The sequence below is a fragment of the Sander lucioperca genome, chromosome 11, assembly GCF_008315115.2.
Source record: "Sander lucioperca isolate FBNREF2018 chromosome 11, SLUC_FBN_1.2, whole genome shotgun sequence".
NCBI lineage: Eukaryota > Metazoa > Chordata > Actinopteri > Perciformes > Percidae > Sander > Sander lucioperca.
Window position 1 is genome coordinate 36,347,740 of NC_050183.1, and position 20,371 is coordinate 36,368,110.

The 20,371-nt window shown below is 41.5% G+C and overlaps 1 protein-coding gene across 2 annotated transcripts in view; it reads right to left on the reverse strand.

Annotated features, from left to right (window-relative positions):
• ncanb (neurocan b) overlaps positions 1-20,371 on the reverse strand; it is a 158,027-nt gene that overhangs the window by 54,513 nt on the left and 83,143 nt on the right. For both annotated transcript variants that reach the window (XM_031318339.2, XM_031318338.2), the window contains exon 10: positions 7,814-7,930. In XM_031318339.2, coding sequence (XP_031174199.1) covers positions 7,814-7,930 — 117 coding nt within the window. The remainder of the gene's footprint in view (positions 1-7,813; positions 7,931-20,371) is intronic.

Consider the following 20,371-nt stretch of genomic DNA (forward strand, 5'->3'; position numbering starts at 1 on the left):
GTGGTAGCTGGCGTGGCTACATTAATGAGGCGTGTAGATACGAGCAGAGCCAGCCAATCATAGCTCTTCAAGAGCTCCTCAGCTGCTGACAAACTGTGACAAACTGCTGCTCATCAATCACACAAAAGACACATACTCTGCCATTTGTACACTCGCTGTCACATCCAGCCTCATGCATGGTTCATCCGAGTCACTGTGCTGAGTCATGTGTTGTTAAATCATTGTCAGGCTGCTTTAGTTGCTTAGAAAATTAGGGCTGCACAATTATTCGCAATTTTATCGAAATCGCAATATGGACTAGTGCAATATCCTAATCGCAGGGGGGGGGGGCGCAATATTTGTTAAAGGCAAAATATGTGTCTAACCATTCTGAATGAAGTATTGTGGGGCTGCAGAGATGTCCTGGGCCTACAAATCCTATCCTACAGACTAAAGGAAAACATCTTTGTTTGGTACAGATTCTTGCAAAAATCACACTACATGACTATAGTACATTTTGATTTGTGTTTCAATGAAAATGAGAATGATGATCCAAAAAATGGATCATTCCCTCCAATATCATGAATCATATCGCAATCGCAACATCAGTCAAAAATAATCGCAATTTGACATTTTCCTCCTATCGTGCAGCCCTATAGAAAACCAGAATATTTAAAATCTACAATGTTTCTGCAATTCAGTTTTTGTATGAATTAGACAAATGAGATATACTTTTAATTAATTGGTTAATCTGACGGATGCTAGTCTTTATGCTAAGCTAACTGGCTGCTGACGGTAGCTTTATATTTACCATATTGACATGAGAGCGGTATCGAACTTCTTCAAGTCTAACTCTCGGCAAGAATGCGAGTAAGCACATTTTTCACAAAATGTTATACTATTCTTTTGAGCCACTTGTTGAACTGCCTGCATAGTTTTTTTCTACCGAGTTTACACTTTGCTTCATCTAGACATATCCTACAAAATGTTTTGGCCACACAGCTGGACTCTGAGCTGCCGTTTAAGCAGTAAGAAATTAGAATGAACTACTAGAGTTGAAAAAGTATATCCAGTTATATTACTAGAAAAACAACATTTTAAGGTAAGATGCTTGCATAGTGTTAATGAGGTTGAGAGGAGGTGACTTTGTTTCAGTATAGTCTTCAGTACACAAACACAAAAGGTGCACACAGACACAAAACCTCCAGGTTCCTGGAGTTTTTTTGCTGGGAAAAGGGAATTGATTTTGTTAAGTTTTCCCAGTAAATACCAGAATTTCCATTTTCAGTATTCAACCCTATCCTTGTCTGTGCTGTTGTTTCGTATGCGAGCAATCAAACTGCTCATCACTACATGAATCATCATTTTCTAATGGTGCAGTATTTCCCCCCGTGGCCAGCACCGGATCTACATTTGGAGGAAAAGTAGAAGCCAAAAAAATAGCAGTGAAACTCTACAACATATTGACGTAAGCACTAGAACTTGGAGGATTTGGAGCCAAACACATAAATCCATCCCATCATTAATGAAGGACTGAATGGGATCTCCTGAGGGCAGCAGCATGGTAGCACCGGCCCTTTCCATCTGTCTTCCTCTTCATACCCTTGCAACTCACTGAGAAACTATCTATCCGCAGCTTTCTTTCTTTCTTCGTCCCACACTTTTGCTACACTTTTGGCTATACAGTAAGTCAGCTTTATCACATACAATACCTCTAGCTCTAAGCATGCCAATTTCACGTTCTGCCTCAATTCACCTCAAACCACCAGATTTTGGGAGATCTGCTGACAAATATTGCAGCTGCCTGTGTGTATCTACAATACAACCACCATTATCTTCAGCCACAGCCTGTTCTTCCTATTCCATCCTCTTTGACCTCATCGCTCAGATCTGTGGACACACACCAGTAAGGTGGGTTAAGGGCCGATGATATTAATAGCCGCAACCTCATGAATCTTTCAAGCTCAATCATATGAGCTGATGTGGGTGGAGTGGGTCTCAGTGGATGAATTAGTTTAATACAGAAGCCCAGCGGGGGCGTTTTTCTCTTGGCCTCTTTAAACATCAGTTATGCATCAGCTCTTCATATAGTCTTGGGTACATATTGGGTTTATAAGGGTCCAAACAGGTGTGTGTGTGTGTGTGTGTGTGTGTGTGTGTGTGTGTGTGTGTGTGTGTGTGTGTGTGTGTGTGAGAGAGAGAGAGAGAAAGAGGAAAAGAGTTAAGGGAAAAAAAAGTACAAAGGAGAATATATTTTGTGAACACCCTTGTGAGCATATTGGCAGTTTGAGTATGCAGGTGAGTGAACGTGTGAGCTTGAATAAGTTTCATTTATGCATGAGGCATTTCTGTATTAATAATTGTATTGGCCTTTGACAGGAAAACACAGAGCAAGAGAGAGAAAGATATGGAAGCACAGAGCCAGAGAGAGAAAGGGTGAGAGAGGTTAGGGGTTTGTGGGGGAGTGAGAAAGTGTGGCAGGAAATGAAATGGGTTATTTGGTAAAAAATGCTGGGGGGCTACAGGCTTGTTTTCACCCCAATCTCTGCACTGCAGAGTAATTTCAATACAGCGCTATAGTGTAGGTCTTGCCAAAGAGCAACGTGTTGGAGGGGTGAGGAGGGAGGAAGAGAGGAGGGAAAGGAGATGGGCTGAACAGGAAAAAGAAATGGGTAAAATAGTGATAGAAGGGAGACAAGGAAAGCAGCAGGAGTAGCAACAGGGGTGAAGATGTAGTCAGAGAAATACAAATCACATTTGATAAAAATGTACAGAGCAGGGAGGGAGAGAGGAAGGAAGTGGGAGAGAAAACTCAGATCTAATCACAATGATTGGAAATGAGGTCAGAGAGTAGGGGGAGGTGTACAACAATAATAATAATAATAATGAATAAGCATCAGGTGTGCTCCCTGTTGAGCAGAAAACCAACTTGAGGACATTGCTGTGTACACAGATAGAGGATGTTGCTATTCAATTTATTTTGCTGAAATTGACCTGGGAGTTCTTCAAACCACCTGTGAATGCGACTGAATGTTACTGTAGTGTTGTGAGGTAGTGATTGGACAGTGTATGTCTTTTCCCACATGTGTTGTGTTATGCCCAACAGCGCTCTGCTTGTTGTTTCTGACTGATTTGCTTGAGGAGTTGAGGAGAAATAAAACAAAAAGGCTGAAAAAGAAGTGAAAGCAGAGTGAGAAGGCAGCTCAGACACTGCTATCTCCTCTAATTCAACATGGGAACGACAGAGAAAATGGAGGAGGATACTCCACACAGGGCAGTGAGAAAGATGGATGGAGAGGAAGAGGGACAGGGGTCGAAAGACAGGATGAGAGAATAGTGCGATCAGAGTAATTTCCCTCTATTAAGAGGATCATTTACAGTCTTGACCTCACACCACATTCTGCATTTGAAATCCAAAAAGCACACATCTACCAGCTATTTTGATTCTGTTGCGAAAAGCCATGAAGAAAAACACTGCATTTATGTGTCTCTTTCTATTTGTTGGTTAATCCAGATGCATATGAATGTCTCACAGCTCGAAACGATTTTCATGCCCGTTTTCTTCCTTTCACCTGACTGGCTGATGGGCTGATTGAGTTCTTTCTGTAGAACAAACAGCAGTCGACCAGAAATGATTTGCCTAACTCCTGCTCCAGGTAGAATCACAGTGATTTGTTGACCCGTCCTCAGCAATAGACTGAGAAGGGTTAATGCGTTTTCTCCACAACAAACCATATTTGAACTAAACAGAAAATGGCTGCTGCTGTCAACAAGAATGGCATTTCATTTTTAAAAACCACAAAGGAAAACAAGACAAACACAATATAAATGTAAAACAACGTGTATGACGTATCTTGACCTTTAAAACAACTTATTATTCTATCTGTGGGTTCGTGAATCTAAATAAACTAAATATATTGTACTTAAAACCCATATTAACCCTGTGATATAAGGTAACAAAGGGAAATGTGTTGGTATGAAGAATGAAGATGTCCCATTCATTAACAATGCTCTCCTTATTAGCTTAATTAATATGTCAATGTCAGGCAATAATTTGTTGAGGTCAACTCGTATTGAAAGAAAAAAAAATGGTTAGCTGCATCTATTGTGGGAAATGAAGTTCTGGGCTGGGCAATATATCGTTATTATATCGATATCGATATATGAGGCTAGATATCGTCTTAAATTTTCGATATCGTAATACCCTGATATGACACAAGTGCTGTCTTTTCCTTTTGTTTTAAAGGCTGCATTACAGTAATGATGGAATTTTCCGAACACACCAGACTGTTATTATTATATCAACATAACTGATGATTATTTATCAAAAATCTCATTGTGTGCATATTTTGTGAAAGCACTAATTGTCAACCCTACAATATCGCCACAATATCGATATTGAGGTATTTGGTGAAAAATATCAGGGTATTTGATTTTCTCCATATCGCCCAGCTCCAGTTTGCTCAGATGCCATCGTACTGCAAATGTCCTTACTTTATATGATTCTGAGCAACTCACCCTTTCACTCGATGTTGATAGAAAGTAAAAAATAAAGTTGTCTTTGTTGACTTTGTTAACTGAACAAACTAAATCTGCTGATGAGGACCGTTATTTCCTACATACAATGCAGCCTATCTGATTTCTTTTTCTATCAATACAACCATTCCCCCCTGCACACAAAAATGGTTGTTTTGTCAACTTTGGTTTCCAGCGTGAACAAACTGTCACCCTTCTTTATTAGATCAGTGTAACCTTGTCGTGTTTTCTTCTTGTGATAAATGTGGGAATAGGCCTTTCTCACAGCAGGAAAAACAATGGCTTTATTACATTTTGGTGTACACATGTATAGTACAACACCAGGATCCTGAAACTGAAGCAGCTAAATGGAATTCACCAATCATTCATTTAATTATTTACACATGTGCTTATTCTACTGTGACATCTCAAAATGTCTGAAAAAGGCTTGTATGTTTGTTTGTAAGTTAACCACAGTGAAACAATCTTTCTGACGCTAGTGCTATACGTCCAGTAAATGTGTAGTTTTAGTAAGCAAAGTAACGAGACAGAGATACATAATTTGTTCTGGTTATACACTCTTAGTGTCAATTCCTTAAGTTCACATGCCATGTGCTCGTGCATACTGTCTGATCTGAATTATTTTATAGAATGTACAAAAACATCTGAAGTGATACTTTGACTGTGTTGCACAGCTTGATTGATCTTCAGTCTAAAGGCTCTGGACACCCACACAGGAACTACATGATGTAACCAAATTCTATGTCCTAATATGAATGAAAAGTAGAGGTCTAATGGGACAAAACATGCAGATTCATTGAATTTTCCCACATGTACAGTTATCCTTTCAATACTTTTCCAGAGCAGCAGGACAGACAGACACTTTTGTGTAAAAGGATTGGAAACATTAAGACTGAAATATTTGACTATTGTATCTCATCATAATCAGTGGAAGAGTAGAATCTCCCAGAGGTGCATTTTGTTTATATCTCTGTTTTGATTTTCTCATATATGTGAACAAATGTTCATTCCAGCTGTGGGGAAGCAAAATATTATTCATTATTGTATCTCAACACATGGCCATCAAACTGACAGGCTGTATTGTGCCTCATTAATCACTTATTCTGCTGAAGAATCCAGACTTTACCACCAAGTCCTTACCAGTCCTGGTATACTACTAAAGCCTAAAGCTTAGATTTTTAGAACGGTGTTTTACAGACTGTAATCTGTCTGTGTCCCCAGATTAAGTCAGGAACATAGATGAAGAGGACTTTCTAAAGATGAGGATCTAGTGGAGCTGGAGTGCTAACACTGAGATGTCCACAGCTTCTCTCTCTCTCTCTCTCTCTCTCTCTCTCTCTCTCGCGCTCTCTCGTTCTCATAAATATTAACGACACACAGTAGAAACACGGGCCATCAATAATGCAGCTCTCCAAAACGCTTCTTACCAAATAATTGCAGCTACAAGCCATGTTCTTGAGACATCCTCGAAGGTGCGTTGCAGCTGTGGTGCCACTGCCACATTTTGCCTAAATAATCATTTCACATAGAGAGCAGAGGCAGTGCAGCGGATATATAGGTTTATATGCCACTCTATAGGCTATAATGGGGCTGTGGTGGGTGTATCTAAACTTGTTTGGAACCAAAGGACAACGAATACGATATTCAACCACAAATGATGAACTGAAGGAAATAGTAGCTGCGGATATTAAATGCAACACAAAATATAAGGCACACTTTCCTTAAGGCCTAGTTCCTTCAGAACAGCGCCGTGTGAAGTTTGTAAAATTGTGGTCAAACATTTGCTGTAATAAGCAATTAACCTATGGCCGTAATTATTATTAAAAACATCAGATATGCAGCTGTTTAGCAACATAATCAACATCACAACACTTTAGTTACACTGGGAAAGGCAATTAAACACTCCTGACAGACGGCAGCCGAAGGACAGACAGCAAGTGCAGAAATAATCAGTAAACAGAATATATATAATATTTTATGAAAGCTCTTTCCTTCCGAAATTAAGGCAAAAATGTGATACTTTATTCCAATATCTTATAAAAAAACATTAAGTTTGGTCTCATTCAATAAGAAACCCCAAACACATCGACTGCAGCAAATCATTACAAACAGTTAACGTTCATTTATCACCAATTATTGATCCAACTCCAGACCGCTGATTGATCTCCAATGGTGTTAATGCACTGGCACACCTAAATGCTGCATAATATCTTTTTTTCTGTGTATAAGAATGAAAGGTTATTGATAATCAGACCCAGGACAATAGGCTTAACATGACCTCTGACCCCTGATCTATGTCCTTTTTCCATAAGTAATGACCCTTAAAGCCTCAGCTCGGCCTGTTGTCTTTGTACGCATAATTCTGGAACACACAGAGCTCGAGAAGTCGGACTAACAAAAGGTTCAACGTGCTTGGTGCTCTTTTCTAATTTAGGAAGTTCAGGAAAAGGAATTCTGATGGTGCATCTGTCTATTAACTGTTTACACTTGATTACTTTCACTCAGATCAACACCACATTTTTAATCATAAAAACAGGAATTGCCAAAACTGCCCAAAGAAAGAGAAGCCAAATGTAAGACTAGACCCACATTGCACCACAAAAGAGGGCAGTTTCTGCACATAATCTAATATTTACTATGGTTCAACCCACGGTTCTTTGGCTGGGAGCCAGAATCAATGTGCCAGACAGGATATTTTCTACAAATGCCACATCTATTTTTTCTCTTCTTTATTTTCCTGTTTTCCTTCAGCACTTTAATCAGCTGCTCCATCCCTCACTGATCCTTATCATGGCTCCTCTGTGGGCCATGTGTCCACACACACACACACACACACACACACACACACACACACACACACAAAAACAGTGCACAGCCATTTTCTGACAGCCACATTCTCCACACAGCTGAGAGGAAAGACAAACTGCCAACTACTCCTGGGGCAGAAGGTGAAAACCTCACACACACACACACACACACACACACACACACACACACACACACGCACGCCTCTGTCACAACTGGCTGACTTGCAGCATATGGATGTTCCCAGTTCACTTTCAGTCAGAAAGCCTGATTCAATGCTACTGGACCTGACAGGAAAGCTCCTCTTGGTATTGAGTGCATTGGGATTGAATTCAGAGTTGACAAAAAAAAAAAAAAAAAGGAAACAAATCCCACAATAGGGAAACAACGTATGCCTGTCTCTCTGTCTCTTATCCCACAGTGATGCAGCATCTGCCTGCAGCTGCTGACCTCTGAGGTCTCCCATCTCAGCCCTGACCGGCCAGTGACTCACCGATCTCGCAGCTCTCTCCAGAGAAGCCCTGAGGACAGTAGCAGCTATAGCCATCACCTTCCTGCAAGCAGCTCCCTCCATGGAGACAGGGGTTGGTCTGGCATGGGTTATTCTCCACTGTAAAGGCAGAAAGAGTGGGAGACAAATATGAATTTATTATTTATTTTGTACAGAGAAAGAGCATTACGAAAGTGCCTTGAATGTTGACAAACTATGACAGGCAGTGAGCAAGCATTATGCCCCTCTCATTATCCTGGGCCCATCCTCCTGCTGCTCTCTGACAGAAACAGAGAAGAGAGTAGAGTAGAGTGGGACAGACAGTACATAGACTTGTCCCAGTCTCTATGACTTTCTACAAGGTGACGGATTGGCTGTTGTTGCGTCGGTCGTGCCCCTGTTTATCATGACTGATGCTCGCCAGGCGAAGGACAGTGTGCTGAGTCAACCCCCTCCTGTCGTTCTCCTGCCTCTCATCCCAGGTCCTCCTGATAAGCCAAGGCCCTCATAAATCAGCTGATCATCGTCCAGTCACGCATACTGGTGCGGGCACCTATTTTAATGGCACATTACTGCAGGAGGTAATAAACACATTTTATGTTACTGAGCTATAACTCTGTGACTCTTCATGGGAAATATTTTGGTGGATGTATGGCCGAGATTGAGGAGATTAAGTCGTAATTATTGCTCCTATATTTTAGAGTGGGACAGAGGGAGGAGGAGAATTTGACAAGGACGGTTAGACCGCAGAGGGGGCATCAGGATTTTTTATTTTGTGTGCAAAGAAGGACTGTAGGGAACCAGCTAGATTAAGTGTCTTTTTATTATCCAATCCTGCAGGATTGCAGCCCCTGACACAATCTGTCAGGCCATCTAATACACTGCATCTTCTCCATAATAACAACCAGACTTAATCATGTCTGAGCAGAGAGATGCTGTGCAGAACACAGAGTGCAGTTCTCCTGCAAGTCTGGGAATACTTTTCATTTGTATGTGTGTGAGTGTGTTTATGCATGTGTGTACACATGCAAGCAAATGCGTGTGCATTTCTAGATGTTGTCTGACCCTGACTCAGTACATGGGAGTGTGTTCAATTTCCTGTGAAACTGGGCGATGGACTCCCACCGCTGCAGAGAGGCTGCTGTTGATACACAGGGCAGGGGAGATGATGGAGAGGCTGCCTTTGAAAATACATAAAAGTGATTCGCTGAATGAGAAAAACCATTAGAGACAGGCTCATTTCTTAAATCAACAGCAGGGAGGAAAAAAACAACACTGTACGTGATTTGAAAACATACAGTGCTTAAAGGTTAATGATGTACCGATGGAGATGGTAAAATATGTAAGTGCTGAGCATTGAATGACTCGTAAAATCAAATATAAACTTGCAGGATATGGTCAATGTGTGTGCCTGGTTGGGTCTAAATCTATCCATCCATCCACATCCATCCATCCATTAATGGGTGGATAATGCCAGTGTACATAACAAATTTATAGTAGACCTATAGTTTGAAATATACGTTTTTGGTAAATTACTGATAAATCATTGTTGGGGAATAGCGACTGTATAGCCTGGGAAAACCCTGACAAACTTCCGGCAAATTTGAGATTTGCTCTGCAAGTCCGTCTGGCCAAGAGCCCATTCAAGCCCATTTCCAATTTTTCCAAATCGAGGCACCAATCACAACCGATGTGATTGGTGATTGGTTTTAGGTCTATCCAGAGGCATTTGAATGCCGTCGGTTGGTGACGCCCCTTTGGAAATGGGCTGTGAATGAACCTTCCCCAGACCCACTCTCAGTTACAACTGAGAAGCGTCTGGTGTCAACTAGGCTAGCGACGGTACAAATACTGAATCTACTAGTTTAACTACGATTGCCACTAGCATTTGGGTAATGTAGCTATTTTCAAAATCATGCAAAGGTTCCAGTATTAGGGCTAGTGTGAACAAAATGCTAAGTTCACATCAGTTTGTGTTTCCTCTTACCTTAACCCCAATCCAACCTTACCTTAATACCAACCAGTTATCTGGGCAACGCCTAACCATAACCTAAGAAGTAATGGTAGTTTGTAGTGTAATTTATACAATAGTGTTGTGTTCTTTTACCTTAACCACTTCCAATGAAGAGTAGCTTGTAGCTTAACTAGCTACCGTTTTCAAAGTAGCGTCCTCAACACTGTAAGTTATGATAAATCATGAAGTTAATCTGTTTCCAAAAACATAGGAAATGTGACTTCCATTGTTGCTTTCAGTGTTGTTTAAGCATGCTCAAATGATTGGTTTACTGTTGCCACATGCTCACAACTCGACTATGCTCTCTAGTCGTCGCATCAAGCAAAGGTGGATAAAAGCATGTCACCAACAGTATCTTCTGTGTGTTTTCATGAGGAAAAAATAGGTGAAGGTGGGAGATTATTAGCATGAACCTAAATCTACTTTCAGTGCTGCTGTCCACAGCAACTGTTCAGGTAAATCAGGTGATGTGATGTGAAAAGCCATTTTGACTCAAACTTGGCCTACGCTCGCTCGCTCTGGGTGGAATAAAAAAATGTCAAAATGCTAAAATTTTGGGAAATAAGCTTTTCAAGGTGGCTTCACTTTGATACAAAAATGCTTAGTACAGTAGCTTCAATTCTGAAAAGTCGGTTTCTCTAATCCACTGTGAAATTAAATGTCTTTGTGACATAAAATCCATAAAATGCCAGCTTCAGGTGACATTTTATGGAGTTTAAATAGTATGAATGTGTCATTTGAAGTACTTTAACAATAATATACAGCATAAGCATATCATACTGTACTTTAAATTAGCTAAATCTAACGCTAGACATTACAAAAAAGCTAAACTAGTTCAGCTTAAAGGTAGCCAGCCTTTTTTTAGCAGGGTAACATAACTGCTGTCTCTAAACCAGAAATATACTACATGTTGATTAGTTATAGTTCATTGTTTGGGTTTTAAGTTTAAACAAAACTAGTTAAAATTATGATATATTTCACTCAAAGCTACAAAACTCAACTTCATGATGGCGCCAGAAGAAAAATCAGGGGATCACCAAAGTCTGTAGGATTCATCCTCTGGGGACCATTAATGTCTGAACAACATGTTAGTGCCAAGCCATCAGGTGCATGTAGATGTTGTGATATTTCACCTGATAAGTGAACACTTTGCTGGGGGTGCCAAAGGAAAAGTTTTAGCATCACCAAAGTCATTAGAATTTATTCTACGGGGACCATGAATGGCGACTAACAAACAAAAGTCTGTGTTGCTTCTAATCATGATGCTTAACCAATTAAGCAATACATACATAATCATCATATTAGTGGTGCATGACATTGATGAAATTAGGATATTAATCCACTAACAGCTACTCAGTACTTAATACTTTTCAAGTGCTGTGCAATGCTACTGCTCACTGTAAAAAGCTAGTGTACAGTTGTCAATGAATGAAATAAAAGATGCACTTTGACCTGTAAAGAACCAACATGAAAATAATAACCTTTTTGTTTGTAATGTTAACAAATAATAAACACCAAAGGTCAGCATGGTCCCATTAAAAGCAAAAATCAGATATGTTGAGGTAAAGATCTATGGCAATAGTTCAGTTTTTAAATACTTACATTTAAATTGCTAACATCTCAAAACGTACCTGTGTGCTCTACAAACCCCTCCCTATGCATTAATCTGCTTGAGTCACACTTATACTGCCAAAGATAAGTCTGGCAAGTGAGTATCTCTACATGCAGTTTTGGTATTAAACCTCAGCTACACAAACGCCTCTCCACTTTGAGTCATAGCTCAGGCGGACATGTATCTGCTGCAGTGAAAAGGCAGTGATGCACACAGTGGAACTGACAGCTGAGGACTGGGTCATCAAGTCGCCTTAGCCAGGGAGGTGTCAGTAGCAAAAAGGCCAAACTTCTTATGACAATTCGCCGAGTCAATCACACCACAGAGAGTAATACTGCAGCTCTGTGCGCTCTGTATGCTGCACAGGGTTTTTGCCGTCGTGAAAAATGAGAGTGACAAATCTTATAAAAATAATCAATAAGCTCCTTAGGATTTAAGTGGATGACATCACCAACTGAAAAATAAGAGCATAGCTGGTGTGTTTATTCATGTGTGGGCATGCATGCGTTTAATGCCTTAAAAACCTTCTATTCCTATTGGTCCATTTTTCTCTATAAAAGAAACCATTTATTGACATAATTTGACCAGTTCCAGCAAAACTGCCTTAATAATGAGATGAAAAGGACTTTTCCTTAGCTACCATCTACCAGTCTGTTTTGATACAGACTGAGAGCTGAGCTGGAGCAGAATAGGACATTGATCCAATCCGCAGACAATTAGTAATGACTTATTACCCACAAATGAGACTGTGTTGTTCACCATCTGTCCACAAACAGCCTGCAGTCTTGGTGACATCACATGTACAGTATACAGAAATGAGACAGCAGTTATGGACTGTGACTATGGTAACATCTCTGCCCAAAGAAATGTTCTGCATGAATGGATGAACATGCACGGAATCAGCCCTTACCATGCAGCACATAACTTAAAATGAAATGTGACTGGTTTAGTGTTTAAACATTCACGACAGGGCGTTGGATGACATTTTGCGGTTTTCATAATTAGGAGTGTGCGTGTGTGCAAAGATGTGAAACAAAAAATTAATATGCAAGTGAAAAAAACAGATTAAAAGAAGGCATGAGACAGAGAGACCCTGGTCTTTGCAAAAGAGGCAAGGATACAAATTACATGTTATTATAGAGAAGCACATGTATGAGAGAGAGAGATGGACTGGTAATGAGAGAGAGGGAGAGAGAGAGAATGTCAGCTAGGGAGGGACAGAAAGTCACAGAGGGAGCTATCATACATTTCCTCCTCTCTTAATGCTTGCTGCTTGCTTATGATTAATTACACACTGGTCTTAAAATAGGTCGCCTCTTCCATTCCTACTGTGTCATTCTTTTTCTGTGCGAAAGACAGAAAGGAAAAAGAGAGGAAGAGAGGAAGCTGAAGTCAGAGATAGAGAGAGAGAGAGAGGAAGAGAAGGACTACAGTAGGTGTAGCACTAAAGTTTATGGAGATAAAAAGAAAGAGAGACTTATTACTTAAGTTCAGCTTTCAGGTCTAAGCTTTAAATGTATACTTCTACTAATCAAATACATAATGTAAGGTTGTCGCTCCTGACATTGAACGGATACCACAACATCTCTTGAATCCTGTGCAGAATTTCTTTAAATATGTTCTTCTGTGTGACATTTCACTGCTCCATGGGGCCGTCTTAAGTTTTTCCTATGCCTCTCAGGAGAGAGATTATCTTAGCCTTGTGGCACATTTGTGAAGCCACTCCCCAATGGATCATACATACACCCAGGATTTAGAACGGACCATAAAAGAGGATTGCGATGAGGGAAATGTCTTGCATCCCATGAAGTCCAGAGCTGAGTGGTTGGCAAATTCAACATAAAAAAGCCTGCAGAAAAGGTTGTGCTGACAGAAACACTGAACTCTGCAGGAATAAACTGACACACACACTGACACACACACACACACACACACACACACACACACACACACACGCACACACACACACACAGCAAAACTGCACACACACACACACACACACACTTACTGTATATACACCTGCTTATCACCCGCCGCGTTGCTGTGCTTGGACTCACTGAACCTTGTAATAGCTTTGCTGAGACAGAGATCATGCCTTGGCCTGTTCAAGTGTTCCCACCCTATGAGCGTGATAAGCCATCACATGGGCCCAGCAAAAGCTGCCCCGTTAAAATGTAATGCTACAGTGCGTCTCTAAAAGGTACTGACGCACACAGAACAGTTAAGAGCCATATGGATAGCTGCGCTAAACTGCAAAGTATGGGCGTAAATACAGTCGTCGTCATCATCACTGTGCTGTAGTGTAAAATATTCATATTGTCGTTTGCATGATGGCTACTGTGAACATGTGTTTAATGTGTTTAGTGATGCTACAGAGCAAAAAAAGGGCATACATAATGCATCTGTGTAAGTGGCTCTGTCAATGCCTAATTGTCACCTAAGCCACAACACATCTGGAGCAAGACTAGATCAAGAATTTCCTGCAGATCATTATTATTCATCGTTATGATGGTGTTTTACTCACCAAAGTACATTTTGAAATCTGGAAAACAGCGATATAGCTACAGTAGAGTCCAAGAGAGCAATAAATGAATTGCGAGATTTTTCACCCTCATTGGATCGCCAACAGGAAATGAGGGGAGAGTGAGAGGTACATGGAATCAAACCAAGGACAGTACGGTTATGTGGAATACTATGTAACTATTTGGCTACCAGTGCACCCCAACCCAGGTGCTCATATTTCTTTACTGTAGCCGACCCAGAGCATAACTGCCTGCTCCGGGTCCCCCGTGGCCACCAGAGGAGCCCCAAGAGCGCTTGAAATGTCCCAAGAGAGAGCTTTAAATAAAGCCGAGTGCCCTGTACGCTTACTACGCAAATTGCGTAAGGCCCGCATATTACACAAAGGCCTCACCTCCCCTTGTGTCGAAGTGGGTGTCACTGTTTATAACTTCGATGAGAGGATGACGCGGAACTATCCTGGTCACGAAAAGAGAAAAAACACTATGAGGGTGAATTGGGGGAACAGCAGTCCACTTGGGTTCTCTCCTCTCCAAGTCTGATGTCAGCAAATTACAGTAACGTTAGGTCAAAGTTCTAGCTTGTAGTGCATCTCTCGGTCTGTCTGTTTTGCTTGCCATTCACTTCCAGGGCTGTGTTCTAAAACTTTGTGCCTGACAAAGGTGAGAGTGAAATACAACTACGTCTATATAACTATGTCGCCACAGCAATGACTGTTACTGTTCACTGAGTCATCTGTATGACCTGAGTGACTCCAAGTTTCCATCTCTCCCCTGACAGGATGGACAGAGTCAGAGAGACTCACAGGTAGGAATATGATCCATGTATCAGCGTGTCCCCTGACAGGCAAGTCACTCACTGCAGATGAGCTACAATTACTGCCATGGTAAGCTGACTACACAGCGGAGGAAATATTAAAATTATTTCTGCTGAAATATAGATAACACCTCCCTCAAGCACAAAGATGCAGACCCAAATGTGGCCCTCAGATGACTTCAAAGGGATTGATTTGCAGAGGTTAGCTACATGAGGGCGGAGAGGGAGGGAAGGAGGTGGAACAGAAGAGAAGACGAGACGGAGAGAGACAAGAGGTTACGTTTACTTGTTGGTGGAGCTGCTCTGGTTTGTGCTGATGATGTCAGCGCCTCAGCAGTCAGTCTGCACTCTGCAGAGTGAGACAGTCCAATGTGTGCAGAGGCTGACAGTCTGCAGTCTGGGTATTACACCAAACGCTTCAGCTATACAGTCCATGAGGTCATACACACATCGGGGAGGGTCAGCGTGCCTCGCCTCCCCGAAACCAAGCTTCCACCTCTCCCTTTTAACCCACTGCACCAACTGTCAGTCAAAACCAGTGGTACGCCAGATAAATCCCACACTAAATGACTGGATAGAAAAGAAGAAAAATCATGCCCTTTATATATATATATATATATATATATATATATATATATATATATATATATATATATATATATATATATATAAATGGTTCTTTTCCAGCAATAGCAATATACTAGCCCACAAGAGTATTCTGCTTCATTTAATGTAGAAGAATTATAATACAGGCTGTCTTCAGTAGCTCAAGCTATAAATCTGCCGTTAGTGGATGTGTCTCAGTGAGATCTAGAATCACAGTTTTTGATTGACCGCATAATGTAAAGGGGCCTTTCAGTGTGTGTAGTGATATAATAAATCTGGACATGTGGTTGTAAAGAGCACAGAACTACAACACGGTTAACACAAGGGGTCACATACGGAATGAAGTCAGCTGTTGTAAAGAATGATAATGTAATAGTCTTTTGATCCCCCCCACCACAGGGAGATCAGAGCACCTGGTCAGCTACTGAGCATTCCCAGGCTGGCAGGAAGTCAGTGCTCAAGGACAACTGACAGCTTAGATACTTGCCAAATCTGGGCTTGAACCCAGCTTGACCACTTGAAAGGCAGCAGACGCCACCCTGCATCCTTTGGGAATGTGTTCACATCTTAGAGAGAGAAGGTTGTGGATGGAGCAGGTGTGGAAATGTGATTACTGTACCGAACCTGGGCAGAGCGGCCTCTGACAAACTACATAGGATTGATGAGCGCTGCAGGGGAGGGAGCAGCTATTTCTGTCTGTCTGACCACATGCGTTGCCGCGTCTGGCTGCATACGTATACACTCACCTTTGTGTATGTGTGAGAGTGTGTGTGTCCAGGGGTGAAAGGGGTGAAAACAACACTGGATGCAGACTGCAGTCTGTAAACATTCCACTACAGTAGTACATTAATTATTACTGAGCATGCTGAAAGCTGCAATGAACACTGGATTACTCAAATAACTATGGCTTGCCAAATCCGTTTAACTGGTCCAAGTTATTATTTATTTATATAGTGCTATTATCAATATACAGTCATATCCTGAGGTGAAAATCAACCCTACAGGTGTATGTGACATAAAAGAAATTGAGCTGTGGAGACGCAAGAAGAAAAGAAGTTTCTAACTTGAAAGTTAGAATATACTTTCACACGAAAAATATACAAAACAAAAATACATAGACGGTTTCTGATTCTATTTCCCTTCCATTTCCTCCTCTCTGTGTGACACATACACGCACGCAACACTTGTAATTAGCTCCAATGCCAGAAGCCTGAGACAGCAGAAAGCAGCCGATGCGCTCTCAGTGAGCACCTCGTGAACCGAGCGCCACACTGAATCAGCCTAGAGAGGACCGGGGAGGAGTAACATGCCAGCAATTCAATACAACCCAATTCAGCAGGCCTGTGCAAGGCGAGACTGACGAGGAAATTGAGGGTGTATTGTTACAAGAGCGGCACTTGTGGTGTCTTCATTCGTCCTAAATAAATTGCATTATCTTGGCTGTCAGAGTGGCAAGAAAATAATCCATCCTAGCTTATCATCACAAACACATTCTATCCACCTTGGACCCCCCCCCCTTCTCTTCAATGTGTCTTTGCTCTCGTTTTCAGGGCATTGTGAAATGAGAAAATTGAATCAACTGCGTTCCCCCTTTTTCAAATTACCCAACAATATTCTATACGCACTAAATGTAGGGAGTGACAATTACTGTCAATGTATAATGAATAATTCATATTGTGACTTACATGATTACTAAAAAGAACATGTATTTTTACATTAAGTGATGCCACGGTGCAATGAACGTGCACATATGCTTGATTACTATGCCTTCAAATAATGTGAGGGATGTACACACAGATGAAGGCTGAGTTCCTATTTCAGGTATAATTAGAGAAGTAGACTGTTATTAGAAATTAATATAGTGGCGCAACATGTGGCGCAAGAAGCCAAAGGGGTATATTCTTCACCTTGAAATGCACTTTGCCCATCAGTATGGTATTTCCAGCAGCAAGTATGGTGAGAAAGTGGGAGGTGAGGTGCAACAGATATGAGCTACCTGCAAGAAGTGCAAGCAGAGGAGTTGGTATTCTGGCTAACACTGGGTCTGCGTGTCACTTAGCACCACGAGCCAGCCTATACTAAATGATCCTGAACAATCGACATGAGACACTTTGCTTTCTCCCTACAGCCACCTGAAGGCAATAGGACAGACAGAATGTGTATCTGCAGTTTCTTCTTGAAAAGTGCCATGACAAATTGCACAATGATTCATTGCGGTTACCTTGATAAAATCATACACAACCAACACCAGGCCGCTGCAAAAAACCACAGAAGCTGCCTCAGTCTGCAATACTGAGTTCATTTCTGTTTTAAATCAAGACTTTTTAGCCAAGACTTTTCATTAACACAGTTGTTGCTTCTTTTCTGTATGTAAAGTGGGCTGGGGTTACATGAAAGATATTCTATTATTATTGTTATTATTATTATTACAGGGGGATAAGCACACAGCACACATGAGAAAAAGTGTCTCCTCTGATTTTTTTTTATATGCAACCATTAATTACAATATGCTACAATTACAACTCTGACTGCGTGATTGTTTTGGTTAAATCTCATAGGGGTTATTCAGGAATTATGCAGTACCTGCACAGAATAGTTGGTGTGGATCATTGTGTTTCAGAATAAAACCATGCATCGGTGTGGAAAAAAACCTGACCAGACATTTAATATCTCCACAAATATACATTAAATTTACAAAGGCTCATTGTCTGCCTTCGGCAACACATTTGTAGTGCTGTGTGTTTGTGTCCTATAAGGCAGATCACAGAAAACAACACTATTCCTCTATTTGGAAAAGCTGATTTGCACTCTTCTCTTCTCTCCATTTGGAGAGTTGTTTTTCTTCATGTCCCACTGTGATTGGCACAGCTGCTTCAAAGGAATGATACCAATAATGCGACTGGCTGGGAAGACAATCACTAAACCCTTCTGTTTATATTCTACTTATCCAAAACGTCATGCACATATTGTGCACAAATATAAACAACAATAGCAAGTATGCTTGGAACACCTTCACTGACCTCTCACACATGACCTAGTGAGCCCTAAACCAGAAAGAAAAAGCAGGAAACACACACACACACAGACAGATTGGGGATCTCATACTCCCTTGCCTGCATGTTTGTATTCCACTGTGGTTACTAGCAAGCAGTTGTTCTGGCAGCAGAGCAGCACTATTAAGAGAAGCAAGCTGTGGGCAGCAGGGTTTGCCTGGAGACCTGTTTAAAACAAAGAATAACTAATTTACATGATCTCACAGTGCCCTTGCCTGCAGAAACTCTGAAAGAAAGCTTGCTACCCAAAATTCCTTCAAGGCACCATTGCTATTTGCAAAGCCTTAATCTTCATAGCTCACTAGATTCTGTAATTTACACCTTCATATCCATTACCCCCACCACTTACAGTAGGAAACCTTCCCCTCCTTGAGCCTCTTCATTTTCCTCCCCTGTCTATGAATCCTCCCTGCTGGGACATATCTGTGGGTGTGTCTGACATGCCCTACATCGCTGACAACCCTTCCACTTCGCTGTGGGCTGGCTGCTGCATGATGTGTTGTGACTGACGCTAGGAGCCCTGCCACTGCTCCCGTTCTGCCTTCAGCGGCGTTGAGAGTGAGTGAAGTCAGTCAGGCAATCTGGCAGCTCCAAAACCCCAGCTGGGTGCACTCATCCTCTCGCTGCCACTCCTCTGTAGCTAGAAAATACCTCAATTTGAAATCACACATTTCACTGTTAACCTTAATGGCAGGCGGCGGCGGCTTCCATTTTTTTCTATGCTGTGTGCTCGCACATGTGACTGGCTGAGCCTGACTGCAAATGGAGAATGAAAATGCGAGAGCTGCCTCTCAGGCAAGGACGCTGCTGTTCAAACCTTTTTGGGTGTGCTACAGGCATAACAGAAGCCATATTTCCACGGGGTCTGCCGAGCAGTTTCACATCATAATATATCCAGATCCTTATCGTTTAGAGGTAATAAAAGCAGTCTGTGTAAAGTGATCTGAGAAACATCATGGCTGTGTACTGCTAGTTTGTCTCCATTGTTTGCCCTCTAAGAGGACAGACCTGTTGGATACAGATAGAGTGGGGAAATGTTATTTCCCTAACAGGAAGCAGATTCCTGACGTCTAATCTGATAGCACCTGAATGCTCCATTGTAACGTTACTCACATAACCACGACCAGGTTAGCCTCTCCCGCTCTGCACATCCCCACACAATGACTCCACACAGAGGATTATATTCTTTCTGACAGTACCCTGCCAAGCTCTCTGTCTGCAGCCATCCCTCCCATCATGTCCCAATTGGTGGCACACAAAGGTGATGTTGTTCGTTGCTGTATGAAACTCTACGCACCCTCAGGGGCCCTAAGGCTGTGCCTGACAATAAAAACTCAGATAGGGATTCATCGTGGAAGAAGTGAAACAAAAAACAACCCTTCTCAGTGAATCCCTGTCTGTGTTTTTAATGGGGTGACATATGGCTCAGCAGAGGTCTTTTCTTATCTGGTTTACAGAATGAAAATGACTACAATAAAATCAGAGGAGATGGTGATGCCTGAATGCTCCAACAAGCAGTTGATGGTTTCGTCTGCTGTGTGGCTGAATGTTTTACTTGGCAGTTTTATTCCCCATTGAGCCAGTTGGTTTGACTGTCTCTAAAAGCCAAGAGGAGTAAATGTTCACCATGTTATGGAAAGTTGAAGTTGAGAGAGACCACAAATTCTCTCAGAACAATGCTTTGTGCATATGTGAGCATAAGGCGCTGCACTAAATAAACAAATACATGATTAAAAAGCATATGTTGTGCTCAGGGAAAGTGAAAATTGGAGCTTAGCATCCACACTTACTGTGTTACTGAAGTTAACATACTGTAGCACTTTGGTCTGCCACGCAACTGATCTTTAGAGGGCTGTGAAGTGAGAAAATATTCCACAAAAACAACAACAAAACTTGCTTTGCAGTTCTGCTGTGGATCTGCCACCAGTAACAGCCGAGTA